Here is a 16,785-nt window from a genome sequence, read left to right as displayed (position 1 = left end):
AATAATAAAATACTAAAAGAAAAAGGTGGTAGAGGCTGGTAAAATGGTACAGCAATAAAAGTTGCAAAGACTGCTGGCCAAGGTACAATTCTCAGCCACCCACAAAAAACTGGACACAGGGCTGGAGAGATGGCTTAGCGGTTAAGCGCTTGCCTGTGAAGCCTAAGGACCCCGGTTCGAGGCTCAGTTCCCCAGGTCCCACGTTAGCCAGATGCACAAGGGGGCGCACGCGTCTGGAGTTCGTTTGCAGTGGCTGGAAGCCCTGGCGGGCCCACTCTCTCTCTCTCCCTCTATCTGTCTTTCTCTCTGTGTCTGTCGCTCTCAAATAAATTTTAAAAAAAAAAAAAAAAACTGGACACAAAAGGTGGCCAGGCTTCTGGTGATCATTTGCAGTGGCAAGGGACCCTGGTGCACCTATACATATCTATATATACCCACACCCACATACACATAAACACACATGCAAATAAGTAAATAACATTTTTAAAGGTAGCAAAGACAGGAACACAGAAGGAACATAATAAAACCACACTTTTGTAATGAAGTATTGGAAATTAACGCTGCCCCCCCACCCCTTGCAGGTAGTGTCTTGCTCTAGTCCAGGAGGCTGACGTGGAATTCACTATGTAGTCTCAGGGTGACCTTGAACTCACAACAATATTCCTACCTCTGCTTCCTGAATGCCAGGATTAAAGGCATGTGCCACCATGCCTGGTGGAATTACCACTTCTAATATATTTCTAGTATTATAAAGCATGCTTGGGGGCTGGAGAAATGGCTTAGTGGTTAAGGTGCTTGCCAGAAAAGCCAAAGGACCCAGGTTTGATTCCCTAGCACCCATGTAAAGCCAAATGCACAAGATAGCACATGCATCTGGAATTTGTTTGCTGTGCCTAGAGACCCTAGTATGCCCATTCTCTCTACCTACATCTGTCTTTCTCTCCCTCTATCAAATAAATAAATATTTTTAAAGAGTTTTATTTTTTATTTATTTTTTATTTATTTTTGTAATTTTTTTAAAAAATTATTTATTTATTTGAGAGCGACAGACACAGAGAGAAAGACAGATAGAGGGAGAGAGAGAGAATGGGCGCGCCAGGGCTTCTAGTCTCTGCAAACGAACTCCAGACGCGTGTACCCCCTTGTGCATCTGGCTAATGTGGGACCTGGGGAACCGAGCCTCGAACGGGGGTCCTTAGGCTTCACAGGCAAGCGCTTAACCGCTAAGCCATCTCTCCAGCCCTTTTTTGTAATTTTTATTAACATTTTCCATGATTATAAAATATATCCCATGGTAATTCCCTCCCTCCCCACCCCCACACTTTCCCATTTGAAATTCCATTCTCCATCATATTACCTCCCCATTACAATCATTGTAATTACATATATACAATATCAACCTATTAAGTATCCTCCTCCTTAAAGAGTTTTTATTTTATTTCTTTGAGAGACAGAGACAGACACACACAGAGAATAGGTGCATCAGAGCCTCCAGCAGCTGAAAACAGATCTCCAAACACATGTACCACTTTGTGTATCTGGCTTATGTGGGTCCTGAGGAATTGAGCCTGGGTCCTTTGGCTTTGCAGGCAAGCACCTTAACTAGTAAGCCATCTCTCCAGCCCTATTTAAAAATAAAATAAAATAAATATTTTTAAAAGCATTCTTGGAATCCAGATGTGGTGGTGCACACCTTTAATCCCAGCACTCAGGGGGCAGAGGTAGGAGGATCACCGTGAGTTTAAGGCCACCTTGAGTACATAGTGAATTCCAGGTCAGCCTGGGCTAGAGTGAGACCCTACCTCGAAAAAACAAAAACTAAAAAAAAAAATATAAAAAGCATGCTAAAGCCAAAGGACCCAGGTTTGATTCCCAGAACCCACATAAGCCAGATGAGTAAGGTGGTGCATGCATCTGGGGTTTCTTTGCAGTGGCTGGAGGCCCTCATGTGCCCATTTTTTCTCTCTTTCTCTTAAATAAATAAATTTAAAAACCATGCTTATTTATTAGACTGGATTAAATACTATCTAACAAAACCCCCACATGTTCTATAGGAGCTTAAATACAAGGCGGAATTCATGGCTAATTAGATAGCAAATATGATAATAACAGCAATGAATATAATTTGGAGAAGCAACTGAGGTAAAGAACTACAGTAAAATGAAGACTTTATTAAGACAGCCAATACCAGTCAAAGAAACCAGCACAACAGCTGGGTGCGATGCCACACACCTTTCATCTTAGCACTCCGGGCAGAGGTAAGTGAATCACTGTAAGTTTGAGGCCAGCCTGGAAATATGAAGTGAGTTCTAGGTCAGCCTAGGCTAGAGTGAGATCTCATCTTAAGAAAAACGATTTCAAAGGGGAAAGTGTGTGGGGGGGGGGGGAATTACCATGGGATTTTTTTTATAATCATGGAAAATGTTAATAAAAAGAAAAAAGAAAAAAAATGAAACAAAAATCTGGATGTGGTGGGGCACACCTTTAATCCCCGTGCTTGGGAGATTGAGGTAGGAGGATCACTGTGAGTTTGAGGGCAGCCTGAGACCACATAGTAAATTTCAGGTCAGCCTGGGCTAAAGTGAGACTCTATGTAGAAACAACAAAAAAGAAATTAGTAGAAGGGTCAAAACAAACAACAAACACCAGAGGAGTCATTTTAGGATATCCTGTTTGTACCTTTAAGAATGCATCAATGTCCCCAACAGCTGGGATAAAATCAGGAATGAAAGGTTTCAGTTTGTGGTCCAGATCAATCAGCTGAGGTGTGTACCTAGAAGGCCAAGGGAAGGTGGAAACAGTCAGAGAAAGTTACTTTATTATTCAGATTACAAACCACAGAAGGAGTTTAGCCTTGCTTCACATTAGAGAGGGGAAAGGTTTGGACCAGGCAGGCAGGTGGGGTACAGCAAGAGGCCCTAGTTCTCACCGGCTGATGTATTCAAAGAGCTCTTTGATCTCAGCTGAGACTGGCAAGTGTTCATAGTCGGCGGGATCGTAGGCACTGGTAAACAAAATACAGGCAGACTTAGGTGGCCCCACAGGAGCAGAGGTGGCAGAGCCTTATGTCAGGCCATGCATGATTCAGACCACTGGAAAGTGACCTGAAACCTAGTGTTTGTACCTGTTACATCTGCCTGTCTGGTAGCTTTCAAGGCAATTTGAATGTGGATTACAGTTCCCCCTCAATTATCTCTGACACTAAAGAATGAACTTTCAGGAGGCTGGAGAGATGGCTTAGCAGTTAAGTGCTTGCCTGTGAAGCCTAAGGACCCTGGTTTGAGGCTCAATTCCCCAGGACCCACGTTAGCCAGATGCAGTGGCTGGAGGCCCTGGCACACCCATTTTTTTTCTCTCTCTCTGCCTCTTCCTCTGTCTGTTGCTCTCAAATACATAAAATAAATAAATAAGTGAAAATTTTAAAAATGAAGTTGCAGCCGGGGGTGGTGGCGCACGCCTTTAATCCCAGCACTTGGGAGGCAGAGGTAGGTGGATTGCTATGAGTTTGAGGCCACCGTGCAACTACATAGTGAATTCCAAGTCAGCCTGGACTATAGTGAGACCCTACCTTGAAAAAAAAGAAAAAAAAAAAAAGAATGAAGTTGCAGAAAACCCACAACATTTTTTTTATTTTTAATATATTTTTAATTACTTATTTATTTATTTATTTGAGAGAAAGAGGCAAAGAGAGAGAGAAAATGAGCATGCCAGGGCCCTCAGCCACTGCTAACAAACTCCAGATACATGCACCCCTTGTGCATCTGGCTTATGTGGGTTCTGGGGAGTTGAATTGGGATCCTCTGGCTTTGCAGGCAAACACTTTAACCTCTAAGCCATCTCTCCAGGTGCCCCCCTTTTTTTAGAAAGAGGGAAAGAGAGAAAATGGGCATGCCAGGGCCTCCATCCACTGCAAATGAACTCCAGATGCATGTGCCACCTTATACTGCTGGCTTATGTGGGTCCTGGGGAATCAAACCTAGGTCCTTAGACTTTGCAAGCAAGAGCCTTAACTTGCAAAGCCTGCTGGCTTGGGTTCAATTTCCTAGGTACCTAGGTAAAGGCAGACAGTATTCATTTGCAGAAGCAAGAGACCGTGCTGTATGTATACACACACACACACACACACACACACACACACAAGCACATGTGCAAATAAATAAAAGAAAAATGCAGGAGCTGGAGAGATGGCTTAGCAGTTAAGCACTTGCCTGTGAAGCCTAAGGGCCCCAGTTTGAGGGTCCATTCCCCAGGACCCATGTAAGCCAGATGCACAAGGTGGCACATGCATTTGGAGTTCATTTGCAGTAACTAGAGGCCCTGGTGCACCCATTTTCTCTCTCGCTCTGCCTCTTTCTCTCTCTGTCACTCACAAACAAATAAAAATAAATAAAACCAAAAATTAAAAATAATAAAAAAATAAAATAAAATGCAGCATAAATCAGAGTGTGGTGGTACACACTTGTTATCTCAGCATTTATGAAGTAGAGACATGAGGATCAGGATTTCAAGGCCAGTCTTTTAACTTAGTGAGTTCAAGAGCAGCCTGGGTTGATTCCACAGCCCTGTGTTTGTAAAACACACTATCACTTAAATTATACTCCCAAACTTTAATTTTTTTTTCTTTTTTCTTTTAAAGGTGTGTGCCACCATGCCTGGCTTTTTTTTTTTTTTTTTTTGCAAGCAAAGAGAGAGCTAGAGGAGAAAGAAAGAAAGAGAGAAAGAATGGGCACACCAGGGCCTCAAGCCACTGCAAATGAACTCCAGATACATGTGCCCCTTGTGTATCTGGCTTACGTGGGTCCTGGGGAATTGAACCTGGGTCCTTTGGCTTTGTAGGCAAATGCTTCAACTGCTAAGCCATCTTTCCAGTAGCCCTTACATTTTTTTTTAAGGGTTTCAATCTAGCATAGGGTGACCTGGAATTCACTCTGTAGTCCCAGGCTGGCCTCTAACTCACAGTGATCCTCCTACCTCTGCCTCCGAAGTGCTAGAATTAAAGGCATGCACCACCATGATTTAAACAATTCTTCCTAACAGGTATATACAGGACATTTCATCCAAAGGCTGCAGAATATACATTCTTTTCAGCAGCACATGGAACGTTCTCTAAAATAGACCATATACTAGGACACAAAGCAAATCTTAACAAATTCAGGAAAATTGAAATAATTCCTTGCATTCTATCTGACCACAGTGGAATTAAACTACAAATCAGTAGCAAGAAAGGCTATAGAGCATACACAAAATCATGGAAACTAAACAATACACTACTAAATGATGAATGGGTCAATGAAGAAATCAAGAAGGAAATCAAAAAATTTATAGAGTCAAACGATAATGAGAACACAACATATCAAAATCTCTGGGACACAATGAAAGCAGTTCTAAGAGGTAAATTTATAGCCTTAAATGCCTATATTAAGAAACTAGAAAGGTCGCAAGTAAACAACCTAATGCTTCACCTTAAAGCCTTGGAAAAAGAAGAACAAGGCAAACCAAAAATCAGTAGACGGGAAGAAATAATAAAGATTAGGGCAGAAATTAATGAAATAGAAACAAACAAAAAAAAAAAAATCCAAAGAATTAATGAAACAAAGAGTTGGTTCTTTGAAAGGATAAACAAGATTGATAAACCCTTAGCAAATCTGACCAAAAGAAAGAGAGAAGAGACACAAATTAATAAAATCAGAGATGAACAAGGTAACATCACAACAGATTCCAGAGAAATTCAAAAAATCATAGGGACATACTATAAAAGCATATATTCCACAAAGTATGAAAATCTGAAAGAAATGGATGATTTCCTTGATCTATATGACCTACCTAAATTAAACCAAAATGAGATTAATCACTTAAATAGATCTATAACAAGCATGGACATCCGAACAGTTATCAATAATCTCCCAACTAAAAAAAGCCCAGGCCCAGATGGATTCACTGCTAAATTTTACCAGACCTTTAAGGAAGAGCTAACACCACTGCTTCTTAAGCTTTTCCAGGAAATAGAAAAAGAAGGAATTCTACCAAACTCCTTCTATGAGGCCATCATCACCCTGATACCAAAACCAGGCAAAGATAGAACAAAAAAAGAAAATTACAGACCAATTTCCCTCATGAACATAGATGCAAAAATTCTCAACAAAATACTGGCAAACAGAATACAAGAGTATATCAAAAAAATTATTCACACTGACCAAGTAGGCTTTATCTCAGAGATGCAGGGATGGTTCAATATACGCAAATCTATAAATGTAATACATTATATAAACGGGTTGAAGGACAAAAATCACATGATCATCTCATTGGACGCAGAGAAAGCATTTGACAAAATCCAATATCCCTTCATGATAAAAGCCCTACAGAGACTGGGAATAGAAGGAACATACCTCAATATAATAAAAGCTATTTATGACAAGCCTACAGCCAACATATTACTAAATGGGGAAAAACTGGAAGCTTTTCCACTAAAATCAGGAACAAGACAAGGGTGTCCACCGTCCTCACTTTTATTTAATATAGTACTGGAAGTCTTAGCCATAGCAATAAGGCAAGAGACACACATAAAAGGGATACAAATTGGAAAGGAAGAGATCAAGTTATCATTATTTGCAGATGACATGATTCTATACATAAAGGACCCTAAAGACTCTACTAGCAAACTGTTAGAGCTGATCAAAACCTACAGCCATGTAGCAGGATACAAAATAAATACACAAAAATCAGTAGCCTTCATATATGCTAACAACAAACACACAGGATGAAATCAGAGAATCACTCCCATTCACAATTGCATCAAAAAATAAATAAATAAATAACCTTAGAATAAACCTAACCAAGGAAGTAAAGAATCTCTACAATGAGAACTTTAAAACACTCAAGCGAGAAATTGCAGAAGACACTAGAAAGGAGAAACCTCCCCTGTTCCTGGATTGGAAGAATCAATATTGTGAAATGGCAATCTTACTAAAAGCAATCTACACATTTAATGCAATCCCTATCAAAATTCCAAAAGCATTCTTCATGCAAATAGAAAAAACAATCCAAAAATTCATTTTGAATCACAAAAAACCTCAAATATCTAAAATAATACTGAGCAACAAAAATAAGGCTGGTGGTATCACCATACCTGATTTTAACCTATACTGCAGAGCCATAGTAACAAAAACAGCATGGTACTGGCACAAAAACAGACATGTAGATCAGTGGAACAGAATAGAGGACCCAGATGTAAGCCCAAGTAGCTACAGCCACCTGATATTCGATAAAAATGCCAAAAATACTCATTGGAGAAAAGACAGCCTCTTCAGCAAATGGTGTTGGGAAAACTGGATATATATCTGCAGAAGGATGAAAATAGATTCTTCTCTCGCCATGCACAAGTATTAAGTCCAAATGGATTAAAGACCTTAACATCAGACCTGAAACTCTGAAACTGCTAGAGGAAAAAGTAGGGGAAACCTTTCAATATAATGGTCTTGGCAAAGACTTCCTAATACAACCCCAATTGCTCAGGCAATAAAACCACAGATTAATCACTGGGACCTCATGAAATTACAAAGATTTTGCACTGCAAAGGACACAGTGCAAAAAGCAAAGAGGCAACCTACAGAATGGGAAAAAATCTTCGCCAGCTATATATCTGATAGAGGATTAATATCTAGGATATACAAAGAACTCAAAAAGCTAAATAATAAGGAATCAAACAAGCCAATCAAAAAAATGGACTATGGAGCTAAATAGAGCATTCTCAAAGGAAGAAATACGAATGGCATATAAGCATCTAAAAAAATGTTCTATGTCACTAGTCATTAGGGAAATGCAGATTAAAACTACATTAAGATTCCATCTCACTCCTGTCAGATTGGCCACCATCATGAAAACAAATGATCATAAATGTTGGCGGGGATGTGGAAAAAGAGGAACCCTTCTACACTGCTGGTGGGAATGCAATCTGGTCCAGCCATTGTGGAAATCAGTGTGGAGGTTCCTAAAACAGCTAAAGATTGATCTACCATATGACCCAGCTATAGCACTCCTAGGCATATATCCTAAGGACTCATCTCATTTGCTTAGAAATACGTGCTCAACCATGTTTATTGCTGCTCAATTTATAATAGCTGGGAAATGGAACCAGCCTAGATGTCCCTCAACTGATGAGTGGATAATGAAGATGTGGCACATTTATACAATGGAGTTCCACTCAGCGGTAAAGAAAAATGAAGTTATGAAATTTGCAGAAAAATGGATGGACCTGGAAAGGATTATACTAAGTGAGGTAACCCAGGCCCAGAAAGCCAAGTGCCACATGTTCTCTCTCATATGTGGATCCTAGCTACAGATGATTGGGCTTCTGCGTGAGAATGAAAATAGTTAGTAGCAGAGGCCAGTAAGTTAAAAAGGAGACATAAAGGGAAGAGAAAGGAAGGGAGGAGGATACTTAATAGGTTGATATTGTATATATGTAAGTACAATGATTGAGATGGGGAGAATGATGGAGAATGGAATTTCAAAGGGGAAAGTGTGGGGGAGGGGGAGGGAGGAAATTACCATGGGATATTTTTTTATAATCATGGAAAATGCTAATAAAAATTTTAAAAAATAAAACAAAACAATTCTTTTTTGTTTTTTGTTTTTCAAGGTAGAGTCTCGCTCTATCCCAGGGTGATCTGGAACTCACTATGTAGTCTCAGGATGGCCTTGAACTCACGGCGATCCTCCTACCTCTGCCTCCCGAGTGCTGGGATTAAAGGTGTGCGCCACCATGCCTGGCTTTCTTTTTCCCGACTTAAAAATTTTTTAACAGGGTACACAGATTGGCCTGAAACTCATTATTTAGCCAAGGCTAGCCTCTAACTCTTGATAGTCCTCCATCCTCAGTCGCCTGAGTCTGGGATTTACAGGCATGAACAACTAAGCTTGGCCAGTATTTTGTTGTTGTTGCTGTTATTTTTTGTTTTTATGTTTTGGTATAGTCTCACTCTACCCCAGGCTGACCTGGAATTTACTATGTAGTCCCAGGCTGACCTTGAACTCAGTGATTTTCCTATCTCTGCCTCCCAAGTGCTGGGATTAAACGCATGTACCATTTTGCCCAGCCAAAGATGTTTTTAACAGTGTTATTTTAACAAGTAAAAAGTTATAAAACAAACAAAATATCCAGTCTTTTGAAGATGGCTAGCTAATTTGAACACTGCATAGTTATTAAAAGTGCCGGGCAAGTTGGCGCACGCCTTTAATCCCAGCACTCGGGAGGCAGAGGTAGGAGGATCGCCGTGAGTTCAAGGCCACCCTGAGACTACATAGTGAATTCTAGGTCAGCCTGGGGTATAGTGAGACCTTGTCTCTGGGAGGGTTTGGGCAGGGGGAGAGTCTGAGGCAAAAGGATTGTAAACTCAAGACCTGCTGAGCTACAAAGTAAGTTCAAAGCTGACTGAGGCAATTCAGCGTACCCTATCTAATGCTTAGTATGTTCAGGCCCCAGTACTACCAGAAAAGAAAGGAAGGTGAGGGAAGGGAGGAAAGGAAGGAAAGTGCTTGTATTGTAGCACACACACTCTTACAATAAACAACTAATTAACAGAGAAATACTACAATTTCATTTCTAGGTATTTCCTCTCAGCCCATTATCTTGAAGATGTCTTCCTTGGCACCATGTAATTCCTACCCTTCCAGAGGTGCTCCATGCTCTTCATCATCATCATCATCATCAGAATCAGTTTCAGATGAGTCATCATCGTCATCGTCATCATCATCATTTTCACTGAAGCCTCGCTGAGCTGTCAGCTGTGAAGTTTTCTTCTTCTCCTTTGTAGTCATGGGGCAGGAGAGAAGAGAAAGATCTCACATGAAGGGGAATGTAACAGACCTTACCCAAAGTAGAAATGTTCTCTCTGGCACCTCCACAGACAAATGGCCCCTCATCACCAGAAAGAGAAGGTGGTGTTTCTCAGAACCTGAGAACCATCTGCTCTTGCTCAGTGGATCCCACTTCCTAGAACCATACTCTTCTACTTGAGGCTGCACCATACTGTATATAAATGGGCACATTTATATACAGAGTATCTATTACATTGGAAACTCTGAGGGCTCTGTGTACTTTATCCAGACAATTTCAACATTAAAATTTACAGACTTTCCAAGAAAAAGATGGCAACTCTAAGTAATTATTTTGGGAGGAAAATGAGGGCAAGATGATGTAGGGAAGACAAATTTTAGAGGTTCTTTTTTGGAAATAAAGTCTCACTCTAGCCCAAGCTGACCTGGAATTCACTATGTAGTCTCAGGGTGACCCTTAACTCATTGCCATCCTCCTACCTGTGCCTCCTGAGTGCTAGAATTAAAGGCATGTGCCACCACGACTGGCTTGAAGCACTTAATATCAACTTCCCTTTCTGAAACAGATTTCATATAATCTTAGGCTAGGATGCAGCCAAAGCTGGCTTTGGACTCCTAATCGCTGTTCCACCTCTCAAGTGCTGAGATAACAGGCATATACTATGACACCTGGCTATAAAATACAGTGTTTAATTTGCAAAACTTTCCAAAGTAAAATGTTGGAAAATAATCAAAAGAAGAAAGCAGGGCCAGAGAGATGGCTTAGTGGTTAAGGCCCTTCCCAGCAAACCAAAGGACCCAGGTTCGATTCTCCAGGACCCATTTAAAGCCAGCACATGGTGATGATGCATATGTCTGGATTTCCTTTGCAGTGGCTAAAGGACCTGGTGTGTCCCTCACTCTTCCTCCCTATCTGCCTCTCCCTCCTCTCTCACAAATAAATAAATATTTTTTAATATTTTGTTTTTATTTATTTGACAGAGAAAGAGGGGGAGACAGAGAAAGAGAGAGAATGGGCACACCAGGGCCTCCAATTATTGCAAATGAACTCCAGATGTGTGCGCCCCTTTCTTCTGCATCTGGCTAACGTGGGTCCTGGGGAATTGAAGCAGGGTCCTTTGGCTTTGCAGACAAATGCTGTAACCGCTAAGCCATCCCTCCAGCCCTGAAATATTTTTAAAAATAAAAACTAAACTGGGCACAGTGGTACACACCTTTAATCCCAGCACTCGGGAGGCAGAGGGAGGAGGATCACTGTGAGTTCGAGGGCACCCTGAGACTACAGAGTGATTTCCAGGTCAGCCTGAGCTACAGTGAGACCCCACCTCAAAAAAGAAAAAAAAAAGGTGTGCACCACCACACCTGGCCTACTTTCAGTATTTTTCACCTGCATATCCAAAGGTGTTTTGTTTGTTTGACTGTAGTGCTGAAAATTAAACTTAGGCCCTTGGTATGCAAGGCAAATAGACTATCCAGCATATCAAAGTTCCTCTCTCTCTCTCTCCCCCTCTCTCTTTTTTTTTTTTTTTTTTTTTGGTTTTTCAAGGTAAGGTCTCACTCTAATTCAGGCTGACCTGGAATTCACAGTCTCAGGATGGCCTTGAACTCACGGCAATACTCCTACCTCTGCCTCCAGAGTGCTGGGATTAAAGGCATGCACCACCATGCCTGGCTTTTTCTTTTTTTATTTTATTTGAAAGAGGGCCAGAAAGAGAAAGAGGCAGAGAGAGAGAGAGAATGGGCACACCAGAGCCTGTAGCCACTGCAAACAAACTCCAGACACATGTGGCACCTTGTACTCCTGGCTTTATATAAGTACTGGGGAAATGAACCTGGGTCCTTAGGCTTTGTAGGCAAGTGCCTTAACCACTAAGCCATCTCTCCAGCTCCAAAGTTCCTCTCCTTCTTCCTCTTGAGAAAGAGAAAGGCAGATACAGAGAATGGGCATGCCAGGGCTGCTTGCCAGTGCAAATATATTCCAGACAAATGTACCACTGTGTGCATCTGGCTTTCTATGCATTCTGGGGAATCAAATCTGGGGGTAGGCAGGCTTTGCAATCAAACACCTTTAACTGCTAAGCCATATATCCAGCCCCAGAAATCTCTATTTTTAAAAACAAGTATTCTAGTTGATTGTTATGATCAGTAAAATCTGAAACACTGTCCCACTCTAGATGAAATTATTCACAAAAAAAGTCAGCTATGGGCTGCAGGAATGGCTTAGTGGTTAAGATGTTTGCCTGCAAAGCCAAAGGACTCAGGTTCGATTCTCCAGAACCCACATAAGCCATATGCACAAAGTGGAACATGTGTCTGGAGTTTGTTTGCAGTGGCTGAAGGCCCTGGTGTGCCCACTCTCCCACTTCTCTCTGTCAAATAAATAAAAATAAAATATTTTTTAAAATGTCGGCTATAATTATAGGCTTGAGTCATGGATAAGTGGTAAGACTATGGCTGGCAAGTATGAGGCCATAGATTAGAATTCCAACATCATACCCCGAAACCATATAGATGTATATGTGTATGACATTAATTATATATATGGCTTTATTTATGAGAAAAAGTCAAAATCTTAAAGAGTCTGCTAGTTAGCCAAGCGTGGTGGCTTACACCTTTAATCCCAGCACTCAGGAGGCTTGCCATGAATTCGAGACCATTCTGAGACTACATAGTGAATTCCAGGTCAGCATGGGCCAGAGCAAGACCTTATCTCAAAAAAACAAAAGCAAGCTGGGGGTGGTGGCACACACCTTTAATCCCAGCACTCCAGAGACAGAGGTAGGAGGATTGCGTGAGTTTGAGTTTGAGGTCATACTGAGATGACATAGTGCATTCCAGGTCAGCCTGTGCTAGAGTGAGACCCTACCTCAAAAGAGTCTGCTGGTGATTTTCCTCCATAAATTCAAAGGTACTCTAACACCTGTAGAGTATTATGGAAATATTTCCTGCTGAACTAAGGTCATCTCAACTAACTATTCAACGCGCAGAGCCAAAACTGTGTGTTATACTGCACCTTGTGACTTTCCTCTTCATACTCATCACTGCTGTTATCAGCCATGGTCTTGTTAGGAAGAGGAGCAGAAGGAGAAGGTCCTAAGAAGAAAATTTTTCTCTTTAGGTTATTGTTCAAATGATTTTTTTTTTTTTTTGGTTTTTCACGGTAGGGTCTCGCTCTAGCTCAGGCTGACCTGGAATTCACTATGTATCTCAGGGTGGTCTCGAACTCATGGCAATCCTCCTACCTCTGTCTACCAAGTGCTAGAATTAAAGGTGTATGCCACTATGCCCGCTGCTCAAATGATTTTTTAAAAAACTTCTTATTTGTTTGAGAAAGAAAGAGTTAGAGAGAGAAAAAGAGAATATGTACACATTAGGGCCTTCAACCACTGCCTGAACTCCAGATACATGTGTCACCTTGTCCATTTGGCTTACATGGGTCCTGGGGAATTGAACCTGGGTCCTTTGGCTTTGCAGGCAAGTGCCTTAGCCACTAAGCCATCTCTCCAGCCCTCAAATGATTTTTTTAAAACTAACATTTTTAGCATATAGTATTTTATGCATTAATCATTTTATGCAACAGGGTTTATAAGAACATTAAAGGGAAGGTTAAGGAACTGCTGTAGCTATCTTTGCTTTACTGAACAAACACCCAGCCAAAAGCATCTTATAGGAGGAAAGGGGTTCATTTTAGGCTTACAAATTCCAGGGAACACCATCCATGGCAGAAGAAGCTGGCTCACATCCACAGATCCAAGCAGAGAGACATCAGCAACATCAACACCAGCAAGCAAGCCCCCTCCCCGCCACCACCCCCCCCCCCCCCCCGGCCACACACACACCTAGAGCTCAATCTGCTCTCCCTACACCTTAGAGCTAGGCTTAAGATCCACCCCCAAACACACCTTAAGGCAGGACTCCAATATCCACCCCCAGTGGCACAGCCCCTGTAACAGGGATCTGCCTGCTTAGGGGCTCATGTTGATGCTCAATTTTAATGAAACATCTCAGTCTATGGCACCATACATTCAAACTATCACAAGGAGTGAATTCTAGTCATGACTCTGCCAATTCAAGACAGTTACTAAGTATTTCTGTGCTTAAAGCATTGAGATAGATGTTATATTAACCAACTGTTGGCCATTATATAAACTGAAACTGCACTTGTTTGTCCCACTGGTAAAAGGAAGTGAGCTATTAGTAAAGTGAAGAGTGATGGGTTCGTGGTCCCAAGAATGAGCTTGCAGGCAACTCTACCACTTGTACAAAATGATTCACCCTCTCTGAGTGTCAGTATTCCCACTGGGATCTGTAATATTTCTTAGAAGATTGTGGCAAGGATCAAGTGAGAAAACCTACCTGGAAGAAAGCTACCTACAACCTAACAAATCACAGCTAGTCATGAATGTAAACAAGAAGCAAAGCATAAGAACAGTAAGAGAACTCATAAGAGTAATAAAAGTATTCTGAAGCCAGGTGTGGTGGCACACGCCTTTAATCCCAGCACTCTAGGAGGCAGAGGTAGGAGGATCACCATGAGTTCAAGGCCACCCTGAGACTACATAGTGAATTCCAGGTCAGCCTGAGCTAGAGTGAGACCCTACCTCGAAAAACCACACACACAAAATAGTATTCTGAGTAATTAAAAGTATAAGCAGATCACAGAGAGAAGGCATTAACTGACAAGAAACATGTTAGATGACTGCTCAATCAAATAAATGCAAAGTATACACTTTTTTTGTTTCTTTTGCTTCCTAAATCATCCAAGTGAAAATGAGTCCACAGCTAGCCAGAGCATAAACATGTTCAAGCCAGTGTGAAGGTTTACACCTGTAATCCCAGCATTCTGGAGGCTGAGACAGGTAGACTTCCACAAATTTAAGGCCAGCCTAAGCTGTATAGTTGAGTTCCAGGCCAGCCTGGGCTCTGCAGAATGTCATCCCATCACAAAAACATACAAACACAGTCATGGCAGGACATGCCTTTTACCCCAGCACTCGAGGCAGAGGTAGGAGGATTACTGTGAGCTCGAGGCCACCCTGAGACTACACAGTAAATTCCAAGTCAGCCTGAGCTAGAGTGAGGCCATACCTCAAAATAAACAAATAAATAAATAGAACAAAAAGGCTAAAGTGGGGAAGTGGGGGCCGGAGGGATGGATCAGCAGGTAAGAGTGCTTCCTGTGCAAGCATGAGGGCCGGAGAGCACCAAGTCTCAACTCCTCAGCATCCAAGTAAACAGTTAGGTGTGGTCATGCACACCTGTAACTCCAGTCCTGTGAGAAGTAGAGGCTGAGAATTTGTGGGACTCATGAAAACATCAAGCTCTGGAATCAGAGAGACTGGTGCATGGGAACACGGATGAGTGGTAGAGGGGCACATCTCACATCCTCTTCTCACCTCTGTACACATGTTCATTGGATGTGGGTATCTGCACATATGTGCATACACCATGTACCCCACCATACTACACATATGCAAAAAAAGGGCAAAAATGTAGATTTGAGGCTGGAGAGATGGCTTAGCAGTTAAGGCACCTGCCTGCAAAGCCTAAGGACCCAGGCTCAATTCCCCGGTACCCACATAAGTCAGACGCACAAGATGGTGTATGCATCTGGAGTTCATTTGCAATGACTGGAGGCCCTGGCACACCTATTCTCTCTATCTACCACTTCTTCTCTTTCTCTCTCTCTCAAATAAATAAATATTTTTAAAATGTTATATTTAGGGCTGGAGAGATGGCTTAGTGGTTAAGGCACTTGCCAGAAAAGCCAAAGGGCCCAGGTTCAATTCCTCAGTACCTACATAACACAGATGCACAAGGTGGCACATGCGTCTGGGTAGTGGTCAGAGGCCCTGGTACACCCATGCTCACTTGCTTTCTCTCTTTCTCTGTCTCTCTGCCTCTCTCAAATAAGTAAGTAAATAAATAAATAGAATGTTAAAAAAAAAAAGATGTATTTAGCCAGACGTGGTGGCACATGTCTTTAATCTCAGCACTTGGGAGATGGAAGTAAGAGGATCACTGTGAGTTTGAGGCCACCCAAGACTGTATAGTGAACTCTAGGTCAGCCTGGACTAGAGAGAGACCCTACCTCAAAAAGCCAAATATATCTATATATCTATGTATGTATGTATGTGTGTGTGTGTGTGTGTGTGTGTGTGTGTGTGTGTGTATATATATATACATTGTGTATTAATTATATTTTGACACAATAAACAAAAGGCCTGAGTATCATCTTTGATTCCTAACTTAGGCATCAAGCTGAATATAACAAGTCTAAATGATTCTTTAATAATCCATCTTGTATTTGTGTCTTGTCTGTTCTCTGCTTCCTCACAATCCAAACAGCAAACAATCGGATTCCATCAATGCACACATGACATTTATACTTATGCTTGTTTGTTCATTGGACATCTGTCTTCCATGACTGTAGGCACCAGGATGGCAGGGACAATGCCTTTAGTTTAACAATGTACACCCAGTGCCAGGCATAAGGGTGGCATGAGCATACAAGACTTTCAAAAGTGCTGGCTGAAGCAGCCAGTAGTGGTGGCGCACGCCTTTAATCCCAGCACTCAGGAGGCAGAGGTAGGAGGATCACTGAGAGTTCAAGGCCACCCTGAAACTACATAGTAAATTCCAGCTCAGCCTGAGCTAGCATGAGACCCTATATCAAAAAACCAGAAAAAAAAAAAAAGTGCTGGCTGAGCAACCAGTAGTGGTGGCACACACAATCTTAGCACTTGGGAGACAGAGGTAGAAGGATTGCTGAGAGTTCAAGACCAGCCTGGGACTACACAGTGAATTCCAGGTTAGCCTGGGCTAGAGTGAGACCCTACCTGGGGGGAAAAAAAAAACAAAACAAGTTAGCTGAAACCAGGTGTGGTGGCTCATGCCTGAAGAGACTGAGGTAGGAGCTTTGTGAATTCCAGGTCAGCCTGCCTCAAAACA

The 16,785-nt window shown here is 41.8% G+C and overlaps 1 protein-coding gene across 4 annotated transcripts in view; it reads right to left on the bottom strand.

Moving 5' to 3' along the window:
- Positions 1-16,785, bottom strand: part of Ift46 (intraflagellar transport 46) — a 37,677-nt gene that overhangs the window by 19,478 nt on the left and 1,414 nt on the right. For all 4 annotated transcript variants that reach the window (XM_045146486.1, XM_045146487.1, XM_045146485.1 and 1 more), the window contains 4 exons: positions 12,848-12,927; positions 9,665-9,804; positions 2,930-3,004; positions 2,680-2,773 (listed from right to left, as the gene is read on the bottom strand). In XM_045146486.1, the coding sequence (XP_045002421.1) occupies positions 2,680-2,773; positions 2,930-3,004; positions 9,665-9,804; positions 12,848-12,892 (354 nt within the window). In that variant the 5' untranslated portion in view covers positions 12,893-12,927. The remainder of the gene's footprint in view (positions 1-2,679; positions 2,774-2,929; positions 3,005-9,664; positions 9,805-12,847; positions 12,928-16,785) is intronic.

The sequence above is a fragment of the Jaculus jaculus genome, chromosome 3, assembly GCF_020740685.1.
Source record: "Jaculus jaculus isolate mJacJac1 chromosome 3, mJacJac1.mat.Y.cur, whole genome shotgun sequence".
Taxonomy (NCBI): Eukaryota; Metazoa; Chordata; class Mammalia; order Rodentia; family Dipodidae; genus Jaculus; species Jaculus jaculus.
Note: the sequence above shows the minus strand (reverse complement) of the source record. Positions and strands in the feature narration are given on the sequence as shown.